The sequence below is a fragment of the Gopherus flavomarginatus genome, chromosome 18 (assembly GCF_025201925.1).
Source record: "Gopherus flavomarginatus isolate rGopFla2 chromosome 18, rGopFla2.mat.asm, whole genome shotgun sequence".
Lineage (NCBI taxonomy): Eukaryota > Metazoa > Chordata > Testudines > Testudinidae > Gopherus > Gopherus flavomarginatus.
Window position 1 is genome coordinate 4497342 of NC_066634.1, and position 27984 is coordinate 4525325.

The 27984-nt window shown below is 51.3% G+C and overlaps 2 protein-coding genes, 1 long non-coding RNA gene and 1 pseudogene across 4 annotated transcripts in view; 2 read left to right on the forward strand and 2 right to left on the reverse strand.

Annotated features, from left to right (window-relative positions):
* LOC127036756 (galactoside alpha-(1,2)-fucosyltransferase 2-like) overlaps positions 1-22141 on the forward strand; it is a 31731-nt gene extending 9590 nt beyond the window's left edge. Inside the window, exons 3-4 of one of the 2 annotated variants that reach the window (XR_007770221.1) lie at positions 21353-21680; positions 21773-22141. The gene's annotated coding sequence lies outside the window, so the exon portion shown is untranslated. Of the gene's footprint in view, positions 1-21352 lie in introns of both variants that reach the window. The other variant, XM_050927950.1, reaches the window with a different exon arrangement.
* LOC127036770 (uncharacterized) lies at positions 1-27405 on the reverse strand. The gene is made up of 3 exons (XR_007770225.1): positions 27199-27405; positions 26836-27042; positions 1-206 (listed from the first exon to the last, which is right to left on the reverse strand). It is a non-coding gene; the product is annotated as an uncharacterized LOC127036770 (long non-coding RNA).
* On the forward strand, positions 19258-21358 carry LOC127036762 (galactoside alpha-(1,2)-fucosyltransferase 2-like; annotated as a pseudogene).
* On the reverse strand, positions 22547-25050 carry LOC127036758 (galactoside alpha-(1,2)-fucosyltransferase 2-like). Its single transcript, XM_050927957.1, has one exon. The coding sequence runs from the start codon at positions 25048-25050 to the stop codon at positions 23935-23937; it is 1116 nt and encodes a 371-aa protein (XP_050783914.1). The 3' UTR covers positions 22547-23934.
* Positions 27406-27984: the final 579 nt, after the last annotated feature.

Genomic DNA, 27984 nt, shown 5'->3' on the forward strand with positions numbered 1-27984 from the left:
CAGGACTCCTGGGTCCTCTATCCCCTCTCAGCAAGGATCCAGCCCCCTCTCCCTTTCCCTTGTTCCAACCACCTGAGCCCAGAGATCCCCCTTCGTTGGGTGGGGCAGGATGGTCCCTGCTTCCCTGGACCCTCTGTTCCTGCCTTCATCCCCCCAACCCCTGACGGGCTCCCTGCTTCCATCGCTCCCACCCTGCCCGGCCGCACCTGTCAGCAGGATGGATCCAGCCTGCGGCTGCCAGCAGGTTTCACTGCTCAGAGCACCTGGGCTCGGCTGCACCCGGCAGATGGGAGGGAATCGCAGCCCTGCCTCCGAGGGTGGGGACAGCCCTGAATTTGTGCCTTGGCGTGTCTGCCATCTGGCCCTGGCACTTCCTGGCCCCGACCCTTCTGGCCCTGGCACTTTTCGGCCCTGACTGACTCCTCTGGCCCTGGCACTTTTCGGCCCTGACCGACCCCTCTGGACGTGGCACTTTTCGGCCCCGACCCCTCTGGCCCTGGCACTTTTCGGCCCTGACCGACCCCTGTGGACCTGGCACTTTTCGGCCCCGACCCCTCTGGCCCTGGCACTTCACGCAGCCCAGTGCCCCTGGCACTGCCCTGGGACTTTGGGCCCAGCCCTGCCTGCCAGGGAAGAGCGCCCCCCCCAGAGCCCGCACCTTCCCACTCAGCGCACCCTGGCCCCAGGCCTGGGTACAGCTGGAGCAGCCGGACAGGGCAAACTTCCCCCGGCCGGCTTAGTCAGCGGGTCGCTAACACTGTGTCCTGATGCCGGGCGTGATAACGACACAGCTAATGGGCCGGGGCCATGCCAGGCTGCGCTGCTGGCTGGGTGCCACCCATTGCTGCTCAGGGTGAGGCTGCAGGATCCTGGAGTGCAGCCGGCCCCCTGGAGCGGGGGGGGGCAAATGGGGGTGGGGTCCCCTGGCAGGCAGGGCAGGCCCCATGGCCGCACTAGGGGGTGCTGGGCTGCAGAAAGGGGGTGGGGGGCCAGCAGGGGGCACTGGACTGCAGGGAGGGGGTGGAGGGCCAGCAGGGGGCGCTGGGCTGCAGGGAGGGGGTGGGGGGCCAGCAGGGGGCGCTGGGCTGCAGGGAGGGGGCGGGGAGCCAGCAGGGGGCACTGGGCTGCAGGGAGGGGGTGGGGGGCCAGCAGGGGGTGCTGGGCTGCAGGGAGGGGGCGGGGGGGCCAGCAGGGGGCTCTGGGCTGATCACTTGGGGGCGCTCTCTGGGAGTCTGTGTCAATCTCTGATTAAATATAACCCGGTGGAGAGAACCCAGGAGCCAGCAACTGCCCGTCCCCCATCTGCGGGCTCCCCATCTCTTTGGGCTGGGGTAGCAGCCCCAGATTCGCCCCCCTCTGCCCTTCAGCACAGGATGGCTGGGCCCCTCCTCTCCTATTTTCATGGGTTGGTCCTGTTCCCCTCCCTAGCCTGATTAACTCCCCTCAACAGGCTCCCTCCTCCCAGATCTGGGGGACAGGGCAGGGAGGTGCCAGTGTCTGGGGGCGGGGAGTTGTATCCATTAATCTGACCACACTGTTGGACCACATTGAGTGCGAAGGGGGAGCTACTGGCCTCCTGGGCTCTCTCCCCAGCTCTGGGAGGGGAGTGGTATCTAGTGGTTAGAGCAGGGGAGCTGGGAGCCAGACTCCTGGCTCTGTGAGGGGAGTGGTATCTAGTGGTTAGAGCAGGGGGAGGGGACTGGGAACCAGGACTCCTGGGTTCGTTCCACATAGGGTGACCATATTTCCCTATGCTGAATATGGGACATCTGGTAAAGTTACTCGTATTCAGGCAAGTTCGATGACAATCAATGAGATCTACGCAGCACAAACCTTCAAATTCACGTGAAGGTGAATGAGCCCCTGTTAAAAAGAAATTCTGTGTAGCTGGATTCTTTTTAGTGACCGTCTTCTCTTTAAGGCTTTAGGGTTCACATGGGGAGAGGTTTTACACACACACACACACACACACACACACACACACACACACACACACACACTCCCGAACCCCTCTCTCATGTGGGGGGGTGACTGACCGACCCAAACCTCTCTGTCCAGAGCTTTTTGCCCTCCATGCCCGGCTGGGCCCCCGGGGATGGACCTGTTGGGTGGGGAGCCCAGGGCTGGGCTAGCAGAGGCTGCGAGTTGGGAGTGAGGGGCACCGGCAGAGCTGTGGGGGTGCCCAGGGCCGGGCTAGCAGGGGCTGCGGGTTGGGAGTGAGGGGCACCGGCAGGGCTGGGGGGGCAGGGCGGGGCTAGCAGGGGCTGCGGGTCGGGAGTAAGAGGTGTGACGGTGCTGCCCGTGGGTGCCAGCTGAGGTCACTCCATCAGGGAGAACTGCAAACAGGGGCAGACAAGCCCCCAGAGCTGGTGGATGTTCCAATACTAAGATTCACCAAGTCAACACAAAGCAACTTATTTATTTCCTCACTGGTTACTCAGACATCCAAACACCACAGTCCCCTTAAAGTGCCCAGCCTCAGGCCTCCATCCAGACACACACGTCAGATATGATGATGATGATGATGATGATGAACTGAAAATCTTCTCTCATCATATAAAGAAAAGGACCAGCCACACACCCAAAGGACCAGCCCCAAAGGACCAGCCACACACCCAGGTCCAATTATGACTTAGATCTTACCCAAAATACACACTTACAGCCAATTCTTATGAACTAAGCTAAAATGTATTAAAAAAGAAAAAAGCGAGAGAGTTGGTTAAAAGATCAATGTACAGACAGACTTGAATTCAATTCTTGAGATTCAGACACAGCAGAGATGAGTTTGTAGTTGCCAAAAGTCCTTTTAGATAGTCCAGAGGTTACAGTCCGAAGTCCATATTCAGGGTGGCTCCAGTCAGTGGCTGGGGATCTCAGTCCTTATGGCTTAAGATTTCCCCCTCTTGAAACCCAAAGCGGATCTCAGATGAAGCAGGATCGTGTCCCAGGGTTTTTATATGTTTCCAGCAGCCTTATGGCCTGGGAAAACAATCTCCTTAACTCTCCTTCTCCCAAACATCCTGGCACTTAGCATAGGGGAATTTATCCATTAAACAGTTCCAATAGTTCTACTATTTCACTCAAGTATCATCATAAATGTTAATATTCCTTTTTTGATCTTTGAATTAAAGCTATAGCGATAGACAAAACTTGTTTGTTGACATCACAAGACCTGAGCAAACATCTACCCTTCTACCTCTGACAATGCAGATGTTAGAGATCATACATACATACAACGGATGTTCCATTCCATGCATCCGAAGAAGTGAGCTGTAGTCCACAAAAGCTTATGCTCAAATAAATTTGTTAGTCTCTGAGGTGCCACAAGGACTCCTGCTCTTTCGTATAAAATCGCTTTCTAGAGATTGGCTTCTGTAAAATGACCTAATTTCGTAGCGTAGACATACCCTAAGAGACTACAAGATATCTCCAAAACATCTACAGCCGAGAGCTTTCCTGCTTTCCCCAGCATCCTTGTGGGTTCAGGCATAAGGCTGGTCTGCTCTGAAAAACCAGTAACTGGAGCTTTCCTCAGTCCCCGAGTCACTGGTTGGTCACTTAAAGAATCGACACGGAGACATCCATGTCCCAACAATGTTGTTTCCCCCCAACAAACGGGTTAAGCTTACAGGGCTGTTTAAACTCCCTAACAATTTTTATTCCATCTGAAATCTCCTTCCAGCTGTTCGCACTGGATTTTTTCAAAGCAAATCCAGTGGTTTCATTTCCCTTTGAAAGACTCTAGTCACTAGGCACCAGCACACTTTCCTGGGAAGAGAGACCGTTTCTGATCAACAATGACCCATTCAGAGTCAATAGAAACAATTCCTTTTCACAGGCTTCATAAAGAAAACCCTTTCCTTCTGCAATATCCTGCTCTGCGAGAAGTTCTTTCTGAGCTTTACTCATGTCCAGACCCGACTTCGGCACAACAGACAAATCACCAAACTCCTTCTGAGTTTCACCTACATCCAGAATCACCGCTGGCCCATCTGGAGGATTTTCACAAAACCCCCTTGCAGGTAAACTGAAAGGATACATTTCACAAGATTAGAAGCGTTCTTTTCCTGGTTACAAGTTTCCACACTGCCAGCAGGTAACAATGTCCAATCACCATTATGCTTTCCTTGTGCCCTGATATCACCCCAGTCAGACAAGGTTGTCATATCTTTACCCAGCAACACGCTAGTGTGACGTTATTGATATAATCTGGGACCATATAGAACATGGTTGCAACCAAGGTCCTGCAGTGGCACCAAATCTTATGTAAAGGGGGTCATATAAGGTGTCTAAGACTAGGCCATGGGTTGCTGGTTATAATTATGGTGTCTATATGTATGTATCATGTTGTAGTTGAAGTTATGAGTATTGGCTCTGTAATGTCTGTATTTAAAATTTGTGCTGTGCTTCTGGGAGACATCCCAGACAAGCTGGTGTTAGCTCTGCCTAGCCTGCTTGATGGCCCATTAAGGACCATCAGCTACACAATTGACCCATGGAGAGAAGGCAGATACGCCTTGTAACTCAGCAAAGTGCAGAGACTGACCCATGTGACTCCAGACTCCATTTTGCTGTAATTTTCCACAGTAAGGACGAAGAAGTGTTCTTACACCTGGAAGAGCCTATATAAGGCTGATGCCTCATCTCCGTCTTGTCTTCAATCCTGCTTCTTACCTCTGGAGGGACTTGGCTACAAACTGAAGCTCTGAACAAAGGACTGAATGACCCATCCCAGCGAGGGATGTTCCAGAGACTTGATTTGAACCTGCAGTTTACTCCATCACTGCTACAAGCCTGAACTAAGAACTGTGCCATTACTGTATGTAATTGATTCCATTTAACCCATTCTAGCTCTCCTCTCTATCTTTTTCCCTTTATGAATAAACCTTTAGATTTTAGATTCTGAAGGACTGGCAACAGAGTGATATGTGGGTAAGATCTGATTTGTCTATTGACCTGGGTCTGGGGCTTGATTCTTTGGGATCGAGAGAACTGTTTTCTTTTATTGGGGTGTTGGTTTTCATAACCATTCATCCCCGGGACGAGTGGGACTGATGGTGATATTGGAAGACTGGAGTGTCTAAGGGAATTGCTTGTGTGATTTGTGGTTAGCCAGTGGGGTGAGACCAATGTCCTCTTTATCTGGCTGGTTTGATTTGCCTTAGAGGTGAAAAAACCCCAGACTTGGGCTGTAACTGCCTTGTTTAAGCGATTTGTCCTGAACTAACACTCTCAGTTGGGTCCCGCCAGAACTGCAGCGTCACAACTAGAAACAGGCAAAATAGAAGCACCTGAATCGCTTGGTCTCTGGGAGCTATTTATGACATCAACTGGAAGCAACCTGGTTACGGTGTCATCATCCGTAGCAGACACCAATTTAGGACCACTTCTGTCCCGGGCTTTAGTTGTATCCAGAATCAATTCGGAGTCAATTGATACATTTTCAACCATCGTAGGCTGACAGGCTTCTTTAGACTGCTTTACAGACAGAGAACTAGACCCAGACTTTTCCTCCGCAGACATACTGCTATTCAAACCAAACAACTGGAGGTCTCTTTTTCTTTGTCCCAGCACCCATGGCTGATCTGAGACACATGCCTGATCAGACAGCTTCCTTACCTGGCAAGTGGCCACTACCAACAGATAAACTGCTGTTCTCCACGTAGAGTGTCTCGTTACACGGAGCTACTCTAACCACGTCACTTTTACCTGGGCCAGGCTCACTTTCCCAAGCTTTACCAGCCAACAATTTGTCACTCATAAAAAAATCTACCCTGTTCTTCCTTAATTAGGGATTTCACCTGATCTTCAACTTTAATTTGCTCTAGAGAAACATTTCCTTGAGCCATATCGAATGCCAGATTCACTTCTGAGATACCAGAGAGACACTCAGAAATGTCTTCCACACATGCACTGCTTCTTTGCACAGACAAACAGCCATCTTCCTCAGACGAACATGTGGAGAAACCCTCCAGAGGCAAATCCTTGGCCCTAGTAGACACAAGTCCAGGATTATTTCTTGCCTGTGGTTGGTTTATGTCATCAGCTTGACTGAACAAAGTTTGAATATCATCCCCAATCAAAAGTTCCTTAGGCAATCAGTTCCTTACAAAAGGTATAACTGTTATACCAATAGACTAAAACCCAGCAGGATCTTATTAAGAGGGTTAAGGCAAATATAACACATTTATTGTAAATATAATAATAAAGCAAAAGATAAAAGTAAACAACATTGTTTAACTACTTATTCCTTACACACACACACACACACACACACACACACACACACATATTCATTCACACAATCATTCATTCAGGTTCTTTATACGTGTTATAGTTACCAGCCTAGAAGTTGCTCGTGCCAAGTTACTGGCCAGGTATCTTGGTCATGAGGATGGAGCCAAGTCTATGTCAGATGCACCTGATGCTCCTGGAGGTTGGCAGCAGAACCAGAGACTCAAAGTCCTCAGTCTTTGGAGTTCATTCTTGTAGGAATTAATTCCTATGTTAGTCTATGGGAGCTGTTTCATCCTGCTATTGCTGACTCAATCAGCAGATGGCACATTCCTGGTGGCTCCACACTGTTCAAAATTTGTGTTTCTCATCCTTCCAGGTGTTGGGATGGATCGGGGGTTGTCTGGTGGCCCACTTGACACATTCTTTGACTGATGGATGCTCCCTTTCTAGGCTGGCACCTCCCGAACCATTCACGCACATCAAGCATTCATCAACATACATTCCATATTGTAACTATATTTTAATTTACTGTCTCCACCACTTTCGGGATGTGTGTTAAATCATTTGAGACTCCCGGCCCTGTAATCACAGAGGGTGGGGGTCTGTTTGTTTACATTGTATCAATTACAGCTTAAGGCTCACAGCAGGGGTGGTAGCAAAGTGTTTACTTCAAGAACAAAATCAATTAACTTGTTTGTAAGTTTTACATAGTAATAGGGTATCTTTCACAGGACAGATACGATCAATGGTTGCTACAGACAGGAGCTTACAAGTTTTAACAGAAGAACTAAAAGATTGTTGTACTTGGTGAAACTGGGGGGGTCACTGTCACTTGGGGGAATCACTGTTAGTACTTTCTTTAATATCCCTATATAACGACATGTTCAACACCATTCCATTCCGGGCGGATACCGGCGAAAGGCACACGTACAGCAAACTCATCGAGGGTTTCAACATCCACATCCTGATTTCGTAAGAAACCTTCCTCTTTGATAAGATCTGATTTAACGAGAGTGATGTTAGAAGCTGTAATGTGCCCTGAGCAGCGTTTACCATTGACTTTTACATTCTCTGCGCAAGTTATGGGGTTACCTTCCCCTGAGCTCCCAGTAAAAGCGTTTACATAAAAGGTGGCCACGTTGGGGTGAATTTGGTTACCCACTGACAACTGCTTAGAGTAGAACCACCTACCAACATTGTTACAAACTGGAGAGATTCTATCCCCATCTTTGTTGTTGAGAGGAGCTGGTTTTTCAGGAGGATACATCCTGTTCCTTTATTCGCTTGCCCTGGAGAGGATGTCTGTCCACTTCTGCCATTCTTTGTTCGTGTTCTAACCACGGCGGTTCTCTTTCAGCCGCTTCTCCTTCCAAATCAGCCATTTTCCCTTTTACTCAGGTTCTAGCTGTCGGTTTCTCACAGTGAGCATTTTCGCTGCGTCCGCTTCCTTATTGCTGTTCAACTAACAGATTTCTCAGTTCCTGCTCTGAGGCCTTTTGCTTTCTCTGGGCGCACAATTCTTCCAGACTTTTTCTGGCAGGATCTCGATCAGGGGTCACTCACTGTAACTGATTTTTAACCCTTAAACTCTTCCAATATACAAATGAACTTTTGAGAAGCATGTGGTTCTGATGCAAAAACCCAGTGAACCTGTGGTGATGTGCATCGAAGCAGGACTATGCCACTGTGACTGGGGTCCCAGTGGGGACCCAGCTGTGGTCACTCAATAGGGGTGAACTGCAAAGAATGGGGCAGACAATCCTCCCAACAGCTGGTGGCTACTCCAGTACCTAGATTCACCAAGCCAGCATCAAACAGCTGCTTTATTACCTCACTGGTTACTCAGACGTCTCAACAACACAGTTCCCTTCAAGTGATCCCACCTCAGGCCTCCATCCACGTACCCATGTCAAATAGATGATTCCTTGATGTCACAGCCCATGGGGGAAGGGGTTTGAATCATGACTCTGAAGTGGGAGAGCAACTCCCCACCACTCCTGCTCAATTTCCACTAGGGGGCTGGGCTGGGATCTCTAGGGAGGGAAGCACAGGGAAAAAGTCTCCCCTATGGAACCCAGGAGTCCTGGCACCCAGCCCCCTCCCTGCTCTGACCACTAGACACCACTCCCCTCCCAGGGTGGTGCAGGGGTCACTGTGTCTGCGTCTCAGCTCTGCTAAGGGCCTTGACTGATTTTCCCGAAGTGCTTCCTTCTGAAAAAAAAGTGGAGGGGAGGGATAGCTCAGTGGTTTGAGCATTGGCCTGCTATACCCAGGGTTGTGAGTTCAATCCTTGAGGGGGCCACTTAGGGATCTGGGGCAAAATCAGAACTTGGTCCTGCTAGTGAAGGCAGGGGTTGGACTTGCTGACCTTTCAGGGTCCCTTCCAGCTCTATGAGGTAGGTATATCTCCATGTATCTAGCCTGTCTGACTCATGAAAGATACCCCCCACCAGCCTCTGCTTGACCTAAAACCAATCAGAGAAGAGGCTGGCAGACAGCAGCGAGGGGCATCGGGGAAAAACACATCTAGACCCTTCCTGACAAGATTAAGACATCTCCATTGCCATACAGAATGGAGAACAGAGACAACTCCCCCAGCCTCATCTGCAGGAAAGATGGGGCAGGGATGAGCATACAGAATGAAGAACAGACAACCACACTGAACTCTGGGAGCAGTGAAGAAGTGAAGCAGTGCATCATGGGAATCTCTGCTCCAGCTGTTAATGAACCTACACCTGCCCACACCCAGCTCAGCCGTTATCAGACCAATGCTAGTCAGGAATCCTTGATTGGGATCCAAAATACTGAAGTAGCCTAATTGCACTGGGAGCTCCCTGGAAGAAAACACCACCCATAGCCAGGAGCGATCAGCTCCTATTGTCTAGCCTAAAGAAAACCCATAACCAAATCTACTGCTCTCCCTTCAACCATTGTCATTTCTCTACAAAACCCCCAACCTGTGCCCAAGGAAGTGTTCTGATGCACGGACCCAAACTCTGCATCAGTTCCACAGAGACTCCACCTTCTCCTGACTGATCATGCTGGAGGCTCTGCCTGTCTCCAGCTCTCAGGACCCTGAGCTCCCACCATCCCCTGGGACCCCCGACCAGTTCAAGCTTCGTGACGTGGTAAGATCCCTCCCTCCGTTTTCGTTTCTACCTCAGGCACAACTTTCTAACCCTGACTTGTTTGATCAGGTAGCGTTTTCCCTAGCTGACTTTTGTAACCTTTAATAACGTAACCGTTATGCTGGTCTGGGCTTTCCTTGTGTAGTTATCACTATTATTCAATACGTAACTTGAATGGTGGAGCGGGTTGCTTCTCTCTCTGAACTTCACTCCTCTGTGTTTCCAGCTTCGCCATTTACTCTGCAGCAACTCTTCCTTTGCCTAAGCCAAAGATCCCTGTTACGCCCCAAAATACTGTGGGGTTTGCTCACCAAGTGGGTTACTCCCAGGACAGTAGTAATGTGAACGTGGGAATAGGATGTTGTCAGGGTTTCCTCCCCACTCTGAACTCTGGGGTACAGATGTGGGGACCCACATGAAAGACCCCCGACGTGTATATTCCACCAGTTTAGGTTAAAAACTTCCCCAAGGCACAAATTCCATTTCCTTGTCCTTGGACGGTATTGCTGCCACCACCAAGTGATTTAAACAAACATTCAGGGAGGGGCCACTTGGAGCCCTATTCCCCCCCTCCCAAATATCCCTGCAAGCCCCTTCACCCCCTTTCCTGGGGAGGCTTGAGAATAATATACCAACCACAGACCAGACCCTTCGGTTTTTAGGACACTAAAAGAGGAGGAAGTTTATTATAAAAAAAATAACAAGAAGTAAAAGAAGCACCTCTGTAAAATCAGGATGGAAGGTAATTTTACAGGGTAATAAAAAGATTTAAAACACAGATGATTCCCCTCTAGGCTCATTTTCAAAGTTACAAAACAGGGATAAACCTCCCTCTTGGCATAGGGAAAATTCACAAGCTAAAACAAAAGATAATCTAACGCATTTCCTTGCCCTTACTTATAATTTCTGTAATTTTAGATGTATCATTTCTGTAGGTGCTGGGTTACCTGCTTGCTCTCTCTCCTTGTCCCAAGAGGGGCCACACACAAAACCTTCTCGCCCCCCGCCCCCCAGATTCAAAAGTATCTTCCTTCCCCATTGGCCCTTCTGCTCAGGTTAATGGAACGGATTAACCCCTTACAGGCAAGTGATTCTGTCCCTCTGGCCAAGAGGGATTTGATGTTACAGTGTATGTAAAGGTTGTTACCCTTCCTTTTATATTTATGACGGATGTGCTGAATCTGTGCCATATAAGGGGGTCAGCTTGAGCGTGCTGATTGACCCGGTCCGCTCAGACTTGCTCTGTTAATGTGAGTGTGTGTGTGTGTGTGTGGCTGCATGTTCATCTGATTTTGGGGCTGGAGGACCCAGCCCTGGGGAACCGAGGTCCTGCAGGACAGCGCCATGGGGAGGGGACTTGCAGCAGAAGGAGCAGAGCTCCATATGAAAACACACGTGACATAGAAGTACAGACCCCACCCCCCCCCGAGAAGAGAAGAGTAACCCCAATAAATGAACATACCCCAAAGTAACAGGCACATCTGGTAACAGTGGCTGGTGCTTCTCTCTATGTGATTCATGAATGGCTCTGGGAGTGTTCGTGCCACCTCCCATGCGGTTGTGCTGAGTGATCCCAGCGCCGGGAGGGGTTTGCTGCTTGTCACTAGCAAAGCATTGTGAGAGAGAGCCCAGGCTAGAGCATTAAGGGTGCCCAGTGGTGCCACAGTCCCAGGCTGCACCCCGGGGATCACAGACCCGTTCCCAGCCTGCCCAGGCCTGCGCCCACCCACTGTTCTCCTTTGGCTCCCCCCCCCCCCCGTGGTCGCCTGAGCACAGGATTCCCCGCTCAATCGCCTGGCTCTGGAACAGCTGTCGGAAGCCAGGCTGCTGGGGCCAGACAGACCCCGTCTTTCGTGCTGCCTGCCGCACGCCAGACCCTGCGTCCCGCCCACGGATTTCCTCTTGGCACGGTGGTGGCTCTGCCAAGTCGATGCCTGCCCAGACAACGGAGCGTGCAGCTAATTGCCAGGCCTGTTTCCAGTGGCGGGAGAGTGTGTGGGGGGGTGTTTGCTCCTCGGTGACTCTGCGTTTACTTTGGCACGATGCTCCGTTGCAAAGTTTACTATCTGCTTTCCGAGAAGTGGGGCCTGCCAGCCAGGAATACAGTAGCTGCAGCAGTCCTGGGCTTTCACCCACTTCTCGGCCTCCTGGCTGGCGGAGGATAGGCACCGGGGCGAGGGGCCGTGTTGCGATTAGCAGCAGCAGAATCCGCCCAGAGTTGGGGGCAGCCCCTTCACCCTGCACCTCCCTCCGGTGCCCACACGGGGCAACTGACCGGGATGCAGAGAGACATTTGGGCACCCCCACTCCCCAATGGGATCTCTCGATATTCATCTCTCTTTGAAATGTCCTGTGACTGGTGGAGGAACAAGCAAATGGCCGTACGTTAATTGGTATAACTAAATACCTGTGATGGACTTCCTTCAAAGTCACCCTCATTTCCTTTTGTTCCCTGAGGAAATCCCAACTTGTCAAAGGGGAAATGAAATGAAAAGACCACCTTGGCTTACCCTTGAGATCTTGCGTGACCTACAAAATAAAAAGGCGTCATATAAAAAATGGAAACTAGGGCAGATCACGAAGGATGAATATAGGCAAATAACACAGGAATGCAGAGGCAAGATTAGAAAAGCAAAGGCACAAAATGAACTCAAACTAGCTATGGGAATAAAGGGAAACAAGAAGACTTTTTATCAATACATTCGAAGCAAGAGGAAGACTAAGGACAGGGTAGGCCCACTGCTCAATGAGGAGGGGGTAACAGTAACGGGAGACTTGGAAATGGCAGAGATGCTTAATGACTTCTTTGTTTCGGTCTTCACTGAGAAGTCTGAAGGAATGTCTAGTATAGTGAATGCTTACGGGAAGAGGGTAGATTTAGAAGAGAAAATAAGCAAAGAGCAAGTAAAAAATCACTTAGAAATGTTAGATGCCTGCAAGTTACCAGGGCCTGATGAAATGCATCCTAGAATACTGAAGGAGTTAATAGAAGAGGTATCTGAGCCTCTAGCTATTATCTTTGGGAAATCATGGGAGACGGGGGAGATTCCAGAAGACTGGAAGGGGGCAAATATAGTGCCCATCTATAAAAAGGGAAATAAAAACAACCCAGGAAACTACAGACCAGTTAGTTTAACTTCTGTGCCAGGGAAGATAATGGAGCAGGTAATCAAAGAAATCATCTGCAAACACTTGGAAGGTGGTAAGGTGATAGGGAATAGCCAGCATGGATTTGTAAAGAACAAATCATGTCAAACTAATCTGATAACATTCTTTGATAAGATAACGAGCCTTGTGGATAAGGGAGAAGCGGTGGATGTGATATATCTAGACTTCAGTAAGGCATTTGATACAGTCTCGCATGATATTCTTATAGATAAGCTAGGAAAGTACAATTTAGATGGGGCTACTATAAGGTGGGTGCATAACTGGCTGGATAACCGTACTCAGAGAGTAGTTGTTAATGGCTCCCAATCCTGCTGGAAAGGTATAACAAGTGGGGTTCCACAGGGTTCTGTTTTGGGACCGGTTCTGTTCAATATCTTCATCAACGATTTAGATGTTGGCATAGAAAGTACGCTTATTAAGTTTGCAGATGATACCAAACTGGGAGGGATTGCAACTGCTTTGGAGGACAGGGTCAAAATTCAAAATGATCTGGACAAGTTGGAGAAATGGTCTGAGGTAAACAGGATGAAGTTCAATAAAGATAAATGCAAAGTGCTCCACTTAGGAAGGAACAATCAGTTTCACACATACAGAAGGGGAGGAGACTGTCTAGGAAGGAGTATGGCAGAAAGAGATCTAGGGGTCATAGTGGACCACAAGCTTAATATGAGTCAACAGTGTGATACTGTTGCAAAAAAAGCAAACGTGATTCTGGGATGCATTAACAGGTGTGTTGTAAACAAGACACGAGAAGTCATTCTTCCGCTTTACTCTGCGCTGGTTAGGCCCCAACTGGAGTATTGTGTCCAGTTCTGGGCACCGCATTTCAAGAAAGATGTGGAGAAATTGGAGAGGGTCCAGAGAAGAGCAACAAGAATGATTAAAGGTCTTGAGAACATGACCTATGAAGGAAGGCTGAAGGAATTGGGTTTGTTTAGTTTGGAAAAGAGAAGACTGAGAGGGGACATGATAGCAGTTTTCAGGTATCTAAAAGGGTGTCATCAGGAGGAGGGAGAAAACTTGTTCACCTTAGCCTCCAATGATAGAACAAGAAGCAATGGGCTTAAACTGCAGCAAGGGAGATTTAGGTTGGACATTAGGAAAAAGTTCCTAACTGTCAGGGTAGTTAAACACTGGAATAGATTGCCTAGGGAAGTTGTGGAATCTCCATCTCTGGAGATATTTAAGAGTAGGTTAGATAAATGTCTATCAGGGATGGTCTAGACAGTATTTGGTCCTGCCATGAGGGCAGGGGACTGGACTCGATGACCTCTCGAGGTCCCTTCCAGTCCTAGAGTCTATGAGTCTATGAGTCTATGAAATTGTATAAAAGACCTTTGGATCCTGATTCTGTCACCTCAGATCTGCTTAAGCTTCATCGGGGGAAGTTTGAGTCGCAAGACTGAGGTCCCAGTTATGCTGGTCCACCCTGAATGTGAGATTTGGACATTGGACGATAAATATGAACTATTTCTCAACAAACTCCTCGCAGCTATGAAGCACCGTCCCTGCTATGAATCTGCACCTCAACGAATTGAACTCACGGCAGTGTGTACATTGATCTTTTAAACAGACTCTCGCTCGCTTGTTTTTTAATCAATTTTAGTTTAGTTAATAAGAATTGGCTGTAGTGTGTATTTGGGCGAGATCTGGAATATTCAGTAACCTGGGAGGTGATGTGTCCGCTCCTTTGGGATTGGTGGAAGCTTTTCTTTGATATGATGAAATAAGATTTACAGAAATCATCATATTCGACGTGGGTACCTGGATGGAGGCCTGAGGCTGGGTCACTTTAAGGGAACTGTGGTGTTTGGACATCTGAGTAACCAATGAGGTAATAAAGAACTGTTTTACGCTGGCTTGGTGAATCTAAGTATTGGAATATTCACCATTCTTTGCAGTTCACCCATATTGAGTGACCATAGCTGGCTCCCCTCCAGGACCCTGGTCAGAGGGGGGATTGTGACAGTCGTCCCTGGTGTGCAACCTGGAACTGTGGTACCACTGTGCCCCCTGTCTCCCCAGCCAGGGCGGCCTCTTGCACTGTGCTACTGTGTCAAGCTGCAAACCTCTCCAGGTCGTGCACTCACACAGGCAGGGACACACCCAAGCTGCAGTTAAATGAATGCTTTTGTCTGCCACTCATCAACAAACAATAGGATCCCTGCCTCTCTCTTCTACCTTCTTCCAGCTTGCTAGAAAACTCTTTTGCTGTGACATGAGCCAAACCCTCTTCATTGTGCAGGGATAATCCTTGGGAGCGTCTCAATGGGTCATCAGCATTGTTTGGCCTGTTCCTCCTTGTACCTGATGACTGCTTTTGGGTGTTCCCAACTGTGATGGTACCTCCCAAAAGGCTTTATGGAAATATGCTTAGAATGTGTTTTATGCTGCATATGCCATGTAACATATCTCAAAGGTTGTGATCTACTGAAAGTCTTAATCCTATTTGTAGGTGTAACAGGGTGCTGGCGAAAAGGCACTGACTCAGGCCCTGCTAGCACAGAGCCTGCTCGCTCAGCCGCCCGTAAGGGGAAGAGATTGGAGCTGACAGGCGGTGGCTGATTAAAGCCCCAGAGGAGAGACACCTGTGAGCGTGATGGGGGAAGGTCTATAAAGCCAGCAGGAAGGAAGTAGGCATGGAGAAACAGGAAAGTGAGGCACGAGGGCCTGTTGCTCCCAGCTGGCTGGAACAACGAGCTGTTCCCCAAGGGGGCTATCTGCCTCATAGCGAACTGTACGAAGCTGTATATACGTGTTGGTGGTGGGAAAACACAAGGAAATGAAAGGGCGCTGGGGTTTGAAGGAGCGCTCTCCCGCGAATGTCTGCCACGGAGCAACGAAGCGCACGTCTACAGCATGCAGGTGTCATTGCTGTATTCGACGTTATGAATGTTGGCCGTGTACCGGCTGGATTTCTAAATAAGCTTAGTAGAGCACTTGGTCCGTTCCTGGAGAAAGGAATGTTGAAGTTAAGCACCTAATCAGGAAACACTTAAGGGACAAAGGATCTTGGAAGGCTCCAATCCACAGTCTACTTGAGGACGTTCAAGGTAGTGTGTGAACCGGGGGTAGGCAACCTATGGCGCAGATGCCGAAGGCGGCACACAAGCTGATTTTCAGTGGCACTCACACTGCTTGGGTCCTGGCCACCGCTCCGGGGGGCTCTGCATTTTAATTTACTCTTAAATGAAGCGTCTTAAACATTTAAAAAGCCTTATTTACTTTCCATACAACAATAGTTTAATTATATATTATAGACTTATAGAAAGAGCCCTTCTAAAAAGGTTAAACTGTATGACTGGCACGCGAAACCTTAAATCGGAGTGAATAACTGAAGACTCGGCCCAGCACTTCTGAAAGGTGCCGACCCCTGATGTGAACAATGGCAGCTACCTGTAAAAACTGTGAGTCATGCATGGACCTGTGACTTGCCCAGGTGACTTCTAAACTCCATCTTGGAGCTGGACTTTGTGTAGGAGAGAGAAGGGGGTCTCCTCCCACAAGAGAAAGTCTATTTAAACGCCTGGGAGACCTCTCCATTTTGTCTTCAGCTGGCTCAAGAGCGAGCCTCTCCACCCCCCAGGATACTTGGTAGAAACTGGACCAAAAGGCAGTGACTGCGAGGGGTGTGAGTGATTGCTGGGCCCAGGCTAAAAGGAGATTAGTCTGCAAAAGGAAGCATCCTGGAACTGGTGAGGATCTTACCTGTATTCAGTTTGACTAGACATAGATTTGCGCATTTGATTTTATTTTGTTGGGTGCCTTACTTTGTTCTGTCTGTTGCTACTTGGAACCACCCTGGACCCTAGCCCTGCCCTCCAGCGTATCTACCTCTCCCCTTAGCTTAGTGTCATCCGCGCTCTTGCTGAGGGTGTATCCATCCAACCATCCAGATCATTATTAAAGTTATAGCTCAGTGGTTTGAGCATTGGTCTATTAAACCCAAGGTTGTAAGTTCAATCGTTGAGGGGCCATTTAGGGATCTAGGGCAAAAATCTGTCAGGGGATTGGTTCTGCTTTGAGCAGGGGGTTGGACTAGATGACCTTCTGAGGTCCCTTCCAACCCTGATGTTCTATGTCTATGTCTATTTATCGGCCCTGCCCAGCCTGCAGGACTCTGTCCCAGGCTTTGGGGGTTGATGTTGTTGAACTGCTCCCCAGAACCGCCCGGGGTTGGTTGTTACCAAAATTAAAACAAGGGGGTGAAAATGGGAGTGAAAAATTCCTCGGGGAGAGTAGCAGGGGTGGGAGGGGAAAAAAGCAATGGCGACCACAGTCACTGGGGTGCACACCAAGAATGCTCGATCAGGCCAAACTGCAAAGAATGGGGCAAAGGTCCCCCAAACTGGTGGGTTATTTTACTAATTAGATGCACCAAGCTGGGAACAAACCAGCTTCTACAGTTCCTTACCAGTTCTCCACATGCCAAAGCCACAGGCTCCCTTTAAACAACCCAGCCCTGGCCTCAGAGGCGTCATTTCAGATTTTCGTACGGTGTGTGGGTGTCTGGGGGGGAACCACAGGTTTAACCGTGAGTCCAGGGGCTACTTAGGGACTTGAAAACTCGAGGCTTTTGGCAGATAACATAGCCGTTAGCTGACAGGATACCTGCATCTAATGCCTTTGTAGAAGAAAGAAAATTAAATATTAGATCCACTCAGCTTTAATACTAACATGCTCTGACATCTTGTGGCAAGTCACTTAAGGGACAGTGGTTAGGTTTAAAATGTTAATGAATATTCTTACTTTATTACTAATGCCACGGGGAGAGAGAGAGAGACCCCGTCAGGACTCCTGGGTTCTATATCAGCTCTGGGAGGATTCCAGCCGGGGCAGATATATCTGTGTTCTATATAAGAACAGAGCGGCTAGACTGGGTTAGACCAATGGTCACTCTAGCCCGGTATCCTGTTGTCCAACAGTGGCCAGTACCAGGTACTTCAGAGGGAATGAACAGAATAAGTAATTCCCAAGTGATCCATCCTCTGTCGGCCATTCCCAGCTTCTGGCAAACAGACTGGGGACACCATTCCTGGCCATCCTGGCTAATAGCCATTGATAGACCTATCTTCTATGAATTTATCTAATTCTTTTTTGAACCCTGTTATTGTCTTGGCCTTCACAACATCCTGTGGCAAGGAGTTCCACAGGTTGACTGTGCGTAGGGTGAAGAAATACTTCCTTTTGTTTGTTTTAAACCTGCTGCCTGTTCATTTCATTGGCTGACCCCTAGTTCTTGCTTTATGAGGAGTAAATAACACTTCCTTTTCAATGTTTCCACACCACTCATGATTTTATAGACCTCCATCATATCCTCCCTTAGTCGTCTTTTTTCCAAGCTGAAAAGTCCCAGTTTTAGGAATCTCTTCTCATACGGAAGCCGTTCCAGACCCCTAATCATTTTTGTTGCCCTTTTTTGAACCTTTTCCAATTCCAGTATATCCTTATTGAGATGGGGCAACTACATCTGCCCGCAGTATTCAAGGTGTGGGCGTGCCATGGATTTATATAGAGGCAATAGGATATTTTCTGTCTTATTATCCATCTCTTTCTTGATGATTCCCAATATTCCGTTCATTTTTTAGATGAGCAGATGTTTCCGGAGAACTATTCCCCCCCCCCCTTTGTGACGGAGCAGGAAACAGGGGGGATCTGACCTGGAAATGTTGCAGGGTAGTTACACTGGGGACGGGGGACTTCCCTTGAAGGAATCTCCCTGAGCTTCTAACCAGAGCCAGGACAGGGGTTGGGAGATGTGACACCTTCTGCCTGGGAGACTGAAGAAAAGAGAGGAGGAGCAGGGGGAGGGGGAGAGAGCTGCTGGAGGAGATTCTGTTTTCAGTCTTGGGCTGGGGGGTTGTCATAAACAGATAGCTAAGGGTTAATGTCTCTTTCACCTGAAGCACCTGACCAGAGGACCAATCAGGAAACCGGATTTTTTCAACTTTGGGTGGAGGGAATTGAGTGTCTAGGGTCTTTTGTTTTCTGCCTGCCTGCTTTCTCTGTGCTTTGGAGAAGTAGTTCTACTTTCTAGTCTTCTGTTTCTAAGTGTAAGGACAAAGAGATCAGATAGTAAGTTCTATGGTTTTCTTTTCTTTGGTATTTGCATGAATATAAGTGCTGGAGTGCTTTGATTTGTATTCTTTTTGAATAAGGCTGTTTATTCAATATTCTTTTAAGAAATTGCCCTGTATTGTGTCATCTTAATACAGAGAGACTATTTGTATTTTTTCTTTCTTTTTTATATAAAGCTTTCTTTTAAGACCTGTTGGAGTTTTTCTTTACTTCAGGGAAATTGAGTCTGTACTCACCAGGGAATTGGTGGGAGGAAGAAATCAAGGGGAGATTTGTGTGTTGGATCGCTAGCCTGACTTTGCATTCCCTCTGGGGGAATAGGAAAGTACTTTTTGTTTCCAGGATTGGGAACAGAGAGGGAGATTCACTCTGTTTGGGTTCACAGAGCTTGTGTCTGTGTATCTCTCCAGGAGCACCTGGAGGGGGGAAGGGAAAAAGGATTATTTCCCTTTGTTGTGAGACTCAAGGGATTTGGGTCTTGGGGTCCCCAGGGAAGGTTTTTCAGAGGGACCAGAGTGCCCCAAAACACTCTAATTTTTTGGGTGGTGGCAGCAGGTACCAGGTCCAAGCTGGTAACTAAGCTTGGAGGTTTTCATGCTAACCCCCATATTTTGGACGCTAAGGTCCAAATCTGGGACTAAGGGAACCCCAACCTGGGGTCTAAGCTCCCTATACCCCCCAGAAGGACTCGATTGAGGGGTTCTGACTGTACCTACATGCTCCGCTTGGGGCTGTGTTCCTGTCATCTAATAAACCATCTGTTTTACTGGCTGGCTGAGAGTCCCGGTGAATCTCAGGAAGAGGGGTGCAGGGCCCTGACTCCCCCACACTCCGTGACACTCTTTATCTAGCTAATTTAGACCCCATCACTGGATATGTACGGCTGGGATGATGTTTTCCAATGTGCATTGCTTTGCATTTATCAACACTGACTTTCACCTGCCATTTTGGTGCCCAGTCGCCCAGTTTTGTGAGATCCTTGTGTAGCTCTTCGCAGTCTGCCTGGGACTGAACTATCTGGAGGATGGACTACAAACTTTTGTGGAGGAAAAAGCTTTGGCTAAATTTTGGTCAGGTGAACTGTATGTGTGGCCTGGAGGAAGGAGGAAAGGGGTGGGGAGTGTGACGAATTGGGAATGTTCTTAATGGTTTCTCTGAATACTGTGTTGGTGCCTCAGTGTCTCCCATGCAGTTCTTAAGTCTCTAGGTGGTGGGAGAAGGGGGTGTGATTGCTGCAGAGCAAAGGGCCAGTGCACATAAATGCCTGACCCTCTGTCTCCTGGCAACTGACGGCGTGGACCCCTCCCCTGCATGGTGCCAACTAAAGGTGTTGGAGACAAAGAGATCGGATGGCCTCCTGGCCCGGGAAAGAGACAAAGGCCAGAAAGGAGGAGCTGGAGGTATTTTCAGTCTGGAGCCCTTCCTTCCCACAGATGCACGCAGGGCCGGCTCCAGGAGTTTTGCCGTCCCAAGCAGCCAAAAAAAAAAACAAAAAAAACCCCACGATTGCAATCTGCGGCAATTCAGCGGGAGGTCCTTCGCTTGGAGCAGGAGTGAAGGACCGTCCACCAAATTGCCGCTGAATCCTTGTAAGTGCCACCCTGCTCCGGAGTGGCCACCACAAGCACCTGCTTGATGAGCTGGTGCCTGGAGCCGGCCCTGGATGTGCCAGCAGCTGGTGCCACTCTTCCGCATCACCCTGCCCGTGCTCTCCAGCGACATGGTCCAGAGCATCCCATGGAGGAACGACAGGCTCCACGACTGGATGTTGGAGGAGTACAGGCACATCAAGGGGAAATACATCCGGCTGACGGGCTACTCATGGTCCTGGAGCTTCTACCACCACCTCTGGCAAGAGATCCTCCAGGAATTCTCCTTCCACGACCATGTCAAGGAGGAGGCCAACCGATACCTGGCCAGGCTGCGCGGGCAGCGCCGGAACGTGACCTACGTGGACGTCCACGTTTGGAGGGGGGACTACGTCTGGGTGATGCCCCAGGTCTGGAAGAGGGTGGTGCAGACAAGGCCTACCTGGAGAAGGCCATGGGCTACTTCTGGGCCAAGTACCAGGAGCCGGTCTTTGTGGGTGACCAGCAACGGGATGGAGTGGTGCCGGGAGAACATCGACGCCTTGCGAGGGGACATGTATTTTTAGGGGGATGGGAAGGAGTCGTCACCAGGGAGGGACTTTGCTGTCTTGGTCTCTTGCAACCACATGATCATGACCATCGGGACCTTCGGCATCTGGGCTGGTTACCTGGCTGGGGGGGAGACCATCTACTTGGCCAACTACATGATCCCCAATTCCCCCTACCGGCGGCTCCTCAAGCCTTTGGCAGCCTTCCTGCCCAAGTGGATTGGGGTTGATACCGATCTCTCCCCACTGCTGAATGGGACATAGAGGCAGAAAAGACCCATCCCACAGGCTACCAACAGGACCCGCAGGGATAGGAGGCCAGCCATCAGTGAGGGAAGAGGGCGCTGGAGAGTTCAGGGTGTATTGGAGCAGATGCTGGTCAGACACAGGGTGGGGTTAAGACAAGCTGGCTCCCTTCTGCCAACTTTCTCCTAGGATTCCTCAGAAGGGGCTATCTTGTTCCTAGGTTGAACTGTTAGAACAGGGAAGCTGTGAGTCAGGATTAGAAGTGAAGTGAAGTGAATCAAGGAAGTGAAGCCAGCTATAAAAATAATAAGTAACAAATGGAAGAAAGGGGCAATGGATAGTAATATATATAAATCAGAAACTAGAGATTGTAGAAAAATGATAAGGGAAGCAAAACGACGCACGGAGACATCTATGGCAAGCAAAGTTAAAGGCCGTACCATGGTTTTTAAAAAAATGTATATTAGGAACAAAAAAGAATGCTGAGACTGGCATTGATCCCTTTTAGATGGAAATGGTAGAATTTTCAATACTGCAGACCAGGTAGATTTTTTCAACAGAACCCAAAAAAGATGATGTTGTCATAGTATATGATGATATTAACACACTTTCCATTCCACTAGTTGCTCAGGTGGATGTCAAACTGCAGCTACAAAAGTGAGTCATTTTAATATCAGCAGGGTGAAGTAATATGCATGGAAGAGTTTGAAACGAGCTGGCTGAGGAATTGACGGCACTGCTTATGTTGATTTTGCCCTGCAGGAGGCCCAGAAGAAAGCTCACGTTGTGGCAAGTTTTAAAACGGGTAAATGGAATGACCCGAGTAATTATGGGCCTGTCAGCCTGACCTCGATCCTGGGGAAGACAATGAAGTGGCTGATATGGGACTCGATTGATCAAGAATGAAAGGAGGGTGCCATAATTCCTCAGCATGGGATTGTGGAAACTAGACCCCGTCACACTAACTTGCTAGCCTCTGTCGCTGTGGTCGCACGGTTGGTGAAGGAAGGTGACAGGGTTGTTGTCACATCTGTTGATGTCGGGAAGGCGCGGGAGCTGGTGACTGATTAACAGGAACGTCAGGAAATGAGTGTGTTAAAGAGAGTCGCAGCCACCCAACTGGCAGGTCTCAGAATGTACCTGCACATGGAGATGTGCTATCGAGTGGCGGGGGGGGGGGGGCGGCATTTCTAGACTCTGAGCTTGTTCATGTCAATGACACGGAAGAAAATATTCAAGCCTCACAGATCAAGTCATCAAAGGCCACAAAACCTGGAGGAGGGGCTCCCAGCTGGGGTGGATCAGCCGTCGCTCTGCAGCCGGGTCGAGTGGTTAGAGCCGGTGTCCCTTCCCCTGGCCTCCCCCTCCCCAGCATGGGGCCCACGCCAGCCACAGAGCCCAGACGTTCGGGGTGTGGGAGGGCTCGCCTTCTTGCAGCTGGTCGAAACCTCCCATGTGGTTTGTGTTGGTGATGGACAGAGAGATCCCCCCATTCTGCCCCCCAAGATTCAGCCACCCCTGCTGCCAACAAGCCCTTGGGGCTCAGGGTTGGCCCTGCCAAGGCAGAGGGCGGCTGGACGCCTGGGTATTTCCAGGGTGGGAGGAGGGCGCTAATGGGTCACAGCTGCTGAACGGTGTATCAATCCTGTGGGGGGTGGGGGTAAATTCCCCCCAGGGTTGGGCGTCACCCACCCACTGCTTCCTGCTGGCCCAAGAGCAAGTGATTACAGTGGGGCAAGGAGGGGAGCCAGGACTCCTGGGTTCTCTTCTTGGCGGACACGGAAGGACGGTATTCAGTGGGGCGCTCCCTGGCTAGGGCTGGGCTAGATCCACATGTCGGTGAACTCTGGGTGAGGGATTGGCTGTGGGGGTGGGGGCGCTGGCAGAGGGGTGGGGCCTTGTGACTACAATTTTATTGTTGCTTGTAAGAGCTCATCATTGCTTTGCCATTCTGGCTTTACAGCCCAGTGCCACGCGCACACGGGGACCGGTTGATAGCCCAGGAATGTGCCCACTCACAGAGCCCTGCTGAACCTGCCCCACTCAGCCAGAGATAGAACCCAGGGCGCCCAGCCCTCCCTGCTTTTTTTAAAGGGTCAGTTTCACCAAGCTGAAAAGAATTAGGAAGGGAAGCAGCCTGGAGGAAGAATTTAATCAGACCCATGTGGCTATTGATTGGGGATTGTTTACCAAACACCTGACTAGGTGGCCCGGCAGCCATTATTCCACACTTGAGGAGGAAGGCCATACTGGTCACAAAATGACCTGGTTTAGAGGGGAAATGAAAGCAGCAATAACAAATGGAAGGCTGGGAGAAATGGACAGCATATAAACCAGAATCTAGGAATGGTAGAAAATTGATAAGGGAAGCAAGGGGACACACAGCACATTCTATGGCCCACAGTGTTGAGGACAATCAGGAGGCTGTTTTTAGAAAATGTATATTAGGAACAAAAAGAATCCTGACAATACTATTTGTCCATTTTAGATGGAAATGGTAGAATTATAAGTAATGCAGAGAAGGCAGAATTGTTCAATAAATATTTTTGTTTTGTGTTTGGGGGAATAAAACACATGATGTCATATCATACGGTGACGATAATGGCTCTTTCCATTCAGCTCGTATCTGAGGAGGCGGCTGAACAGCAGCTATCAAAGTGAGACATTTTAAAATCAGCAGGTCCCAATAACTTACAGCCAAGAGTTTTAAAAGAGCTGGCCGAAGAGCACGTTTTAACCATTCAGCCTCATGATGGACCCATTTGGTGACTCCTAGGAGAAAGTTGGCAGAACCAACCCACAGCGTCTTGATTCCCCCTCCACCCCGCCTCCGTGCCTGACCAAGGTCCATGTTGATGCCCCCTAAACTCTCCAGCTGGGGGCTGGCCCACTATCCCAGCGGATCCTGCTGGTGGCCTGCAGGCTGGATCCTTTCTGTCCCTATGTCCCACCCAACAGCGGGGAGAGATCGGCGTTGATTCCGATCCACTCGGGCAGGAAGGCGGCCTCAGGCTTGAAGACCTGGAGGAAGGGGGAATCGGGGAGGGTGTAGTTGGCCAAGTAGATGGTCTCCCCGCCGACCAGGTAGCCGAGCCAAATGCCGAAGGTCCCGATGGTCATGATTGTGTGGTTGCAATGGGCCAAGAGAGCAAAGTCCCTCCCCGGTGACGACTCCTCCCCGTCCCCTGAGAAATACACGTCCCCCCGCGAGGCGTCGATGTTCTCCCGGCACCAGTCCATCCCGTTGCTGGTCACCACAAAGACCGGCTCCTGGTACTTGGCCCGGAAGTAGCCCATGGCCTTCTCCAGGTAGGCCTTGTCCGCCACAACCCCCTTCCAGATCTGGGGCATCACCCGGACGTAGTCCCCCCTCCGGATATGCACGCCCACGTAGGTCACATTCCGACGCTGCCCACGCAGCCCGTCCAGGTATCGGTTGGCCTCCTCCTTGACGTGGTCGTGGAAGGAGAATTCCTGGAGGATCTCCTGCCGGAGGTGGTGGTAGAAGGTCCAGGAGCAGGGGTAGCCCGTCAACTGGACGTATTTCCCCTTGATGTGCCTGTACTCCTCCGACATCCAGTCGTGGAGCTCATAGTGCCTCCATGGGACTCTCCGGACAACATCGCTGGAGATGATGGGCAGGGTGATGCGGAAGAGCGGCGCCAGCTGCTGGTGCATCTCCGGGAGGATGTAGGCCTGGTGCCCGTTCATCTTGGCCAGGGAGTAGAGGGTGGCGTATTCCCCCATCTGGTTCCCCAGGCGCCCGATGGAGTTCACGGTCCACATGCCCCGCTCTGTGGTGGGGGTTGAGGAGGGGGATGGGGACCTATCCATGGCATTTGGGGAGGGGAGCCTCTCCCTTGCAGTGAGGAACCAGCTGCATAGGTGGATGAGGAAGGAGAAGGTCATGATGGCCAGCAGGTAGAGGCTGAGCTGGCGGAGCAGCCGGAAGGGGAACCTGGAGTCCAGGGCAGTCATGGCTCCCAGCAGTGACGAGGGAAGGAGGTCCCAGCCTGGGGAGAGGAGGAGTAGGGGGAAGAGAGGAATGGGGGGCATGGTGTGAGGAGATGGGAGAGGGTCTCCCAGGGCCAATGACCCCCATTCCCCACAGCCCAGCCGAGGGGCCAAGCGACTGCAGCTCCAGCAGTAGGTCGGGGAAGGGGAAAAGAGTCACTCAGCTTCTGGGGGGCTGAAGCCTCTTGACCCCGGATCAGCCCCTTCAGCCACCAGCCGACACCAGGCCAGGAAGAGCAGTCAGAGCAACTGTGTTTTCCCATCCCCCTCCCCTCCCCTCCCCCTCCCCCTCCGTCACGGTGCCCCTCACTCCGGACCCGCAGCCTCCTGCTAGCCCAGCCGTGGCCCCCCCCCCCAGCCCTGCTGGTGCCCCTCACTCTGGCCCCGCAGCCTCCTGCTAGCCCAGCCGTGGGCCCTCCCCCAGCCCTGCTGGTGCCCCTCACTCTGGCCCCGCAGCCTCCTGCTAGCCCAGCCGTGCCCCCCACCCCAGCCCTGCTAGTGCCCCTCACTCCGGACCCGCAGCCTCCTGCTAGCCCAGCCGTGGGCCCCCCCCTCCAGCCCTGCTGGTGTCCCTCACTCCTGACCCACAGCCCCCTGCTAGCCCAGCCGTGGGCCCCCCCCAGCCCTACTGGTGTCCCTCACTCCTGACCCACAGCCCCCTCCCAGCCCAGCCGTGGGCTCCCCTCCCAGCTCCTGTGGGTTAAGTGAAAGGTTGGGGAAGTGGGCCGGGGTCGATGTGGCACTGGCCTTCTTTGTGCCGTCGTCCCCTTTGGACCCCAACAGGCCCGGGGGTGGGGGGGCGGGACTGTGAGTGGCCAGGCTGGGGTGGGGGGGAGAGGTGGGGGGCGGGAGGGAATTTCCTGTTCAGTCTCAGATGAGATCAGAGAAAAAGTAAATAAGGAAAATTCCTCCCAGGGTGAAGACATGCTGGCATCTGTGATGAGCATGACACAATCCTGGGTAGGGGCTGAGCTCTCGCCCCACCAAGCCCCTCCTCCCTCCCCAGAGCCGGGAATCACCCTCTGGCCCCCCACTTCTAACTATTAGCCCCCACTCCCCTCCCAGAGCCAGAGAGAGAACCCAGGAGTCCTGGCTCCCAGCCTCCCCTGCTCTAACCTTTGGACCCCACTCCCCTCCCAGAACTAGGGAGAGAACCCAGGAGTCCTGGCTCCCAGCCCCCCCTGCTCTAACCTTTGGACCCCACTCCCCTCCCAGAACCAGGGAGATAACCCAGGAGTCCTGGCTCCCAGCCCCCCCTGCTCTAACCTTTGGACCCCACTCCCCTCCCAGAGCCAGGGAGAGAACCCAGGAGTCCTGGCTCATAGCCCCCCCTGCTCTAACCACTAGCTCACTCCCCTCCCCCAGGGAAGGTGGAAGATCGGATGGGTCTATTTGTAGCTGGATTCTTTCTCCCCTCCAACCTCACCCATGGGACTGTACCACCTGGGCCCGGAACGGGGTGGGGGTGTGAGAAGGAACAGACAGAAGCCAAATTCTCCCTCCTCCCGCCACCCCAGATATTTCTTCCTTCCTATTAACCCTTCGCCAGCCACTAGGAGAGACACACAAGTTGCCTTGGCTGGGGGGCTGGGAGCCAGGACTCCTGGGTTCTTTCCCTGGCTCGGGGAGGGAAGTGGGGGCTAGTGGTTAGAGCAGGGGGGCTGGGAGCCAGGACTCCTGGGGCCTCTATCCCCTCTCAGCAAGGATCCAATCCCCTCTCCCATTCCCTTGTTCCAATCACCTGAGCCCAGAGATCCTGTTTCGATGGGTGGCGCAGGACGGTCCCCGCTTCCCTGGACCCTCTGTTCCTGCCTTCATCCCCCGCACCTGTCAGCAGGATGGATCCAGCCCGCGGCTGCCAGCAGGTTCCACCTGGGCTTGGCTGCACCCGGCGGATGGGAGGGGATCAGAGCCCTGCCTCCGGGGTGGGGACAGTGCTGATATTGTGTCTTGGCATGTCTGCCATCTGGACCTGGCACTTCCTGGCCCTGGCACTGACAGGCCTGGCATTTCCCGGCCCTGGCCCCTCTGGACCTGGCATTTCCCGGCCCTGGCCCCTCTGGACCTGGCACTTCACGGCCCTGGCACCAACAGGACCTGGCACTTCACGGCCCCAGCACCAACAGGCCTGTCACTTCCTGGCCCCGGCACCATCAGGCCTGGCATTTCCCAGCCCTGGCCCCTCTGGACCTGGCACTTCACGGCCCCGGCACCAACAGGACCTGGCACTTCACGGCCCCAGCACCAACAGGCCTGGCACTTCCTGGCCGCTGCGCCTCTCGCCTGGCACTTCTGAAGTTCAGATGTGGGTGTCTGGCTCACTGCCTCCCAGAATGGACCCGGCTGAGGGATCCTGTTCTCTGTACCTACAAGCTCTGTTTTAGACCATGTTCCTGTCATCTAATAAACCTCTGTTTTACTGGCTGGCTGAGAGTCTCGTCTGACTGTGAAGTGGGGGTACAGGACCCTGTGGCTTCCCCAGGACCCCACCTGGGCGGGCTCGTTGTGGGAAGCGCACGGAGGGGCAGAGGATGCTGAATGCTCCAAGGTCAGACCCAGGAGGTGAAGCCGTGTGAGCTTCTTGCCCTGCAGACAGTCTGCTCCAAGGAAGAGGAGGCTCTCCAAAGTCCTGCCTGGCTTGGTGGGGAGCAGTTCCAGAGCATCACCCAGGGACTCCGTGGCAGGGAGGTAAAAGGAGAAGGGTAGTGTGACAGATCCAGACCAGTGGGGTACAGGAGTCTGGTCGAATGCAAATATACTGGCCACTGGATGAACAGTTTTCTGGTCCCTGAGTGACCAGAGCAGGGGCTGCCTTAGAGCAATCAGGAACCTGCTAGACTCAATGATGGCGGGCAGGCTCATCAGGACACCTGGTTTAAAGAGGACCTTCCATCAGTTAGTGAGGGGGGCGTGCAAGGAGCAGGTGCTGCTGGAGGAGTGAAGCGGTCAAGCGTGGCCAGGCTTCAGGAGGAAGAT

What these genes read in the sequence shown, in the direction of transcription:
- LOC127036758 (XM_050927957.1), bottom strand. Translation starts at nt 25,050, where the DNA reads ATGCCCCCCATTCCTCTCTTCCCCCTACTCCTCCTCTCCCCAGGCTGG.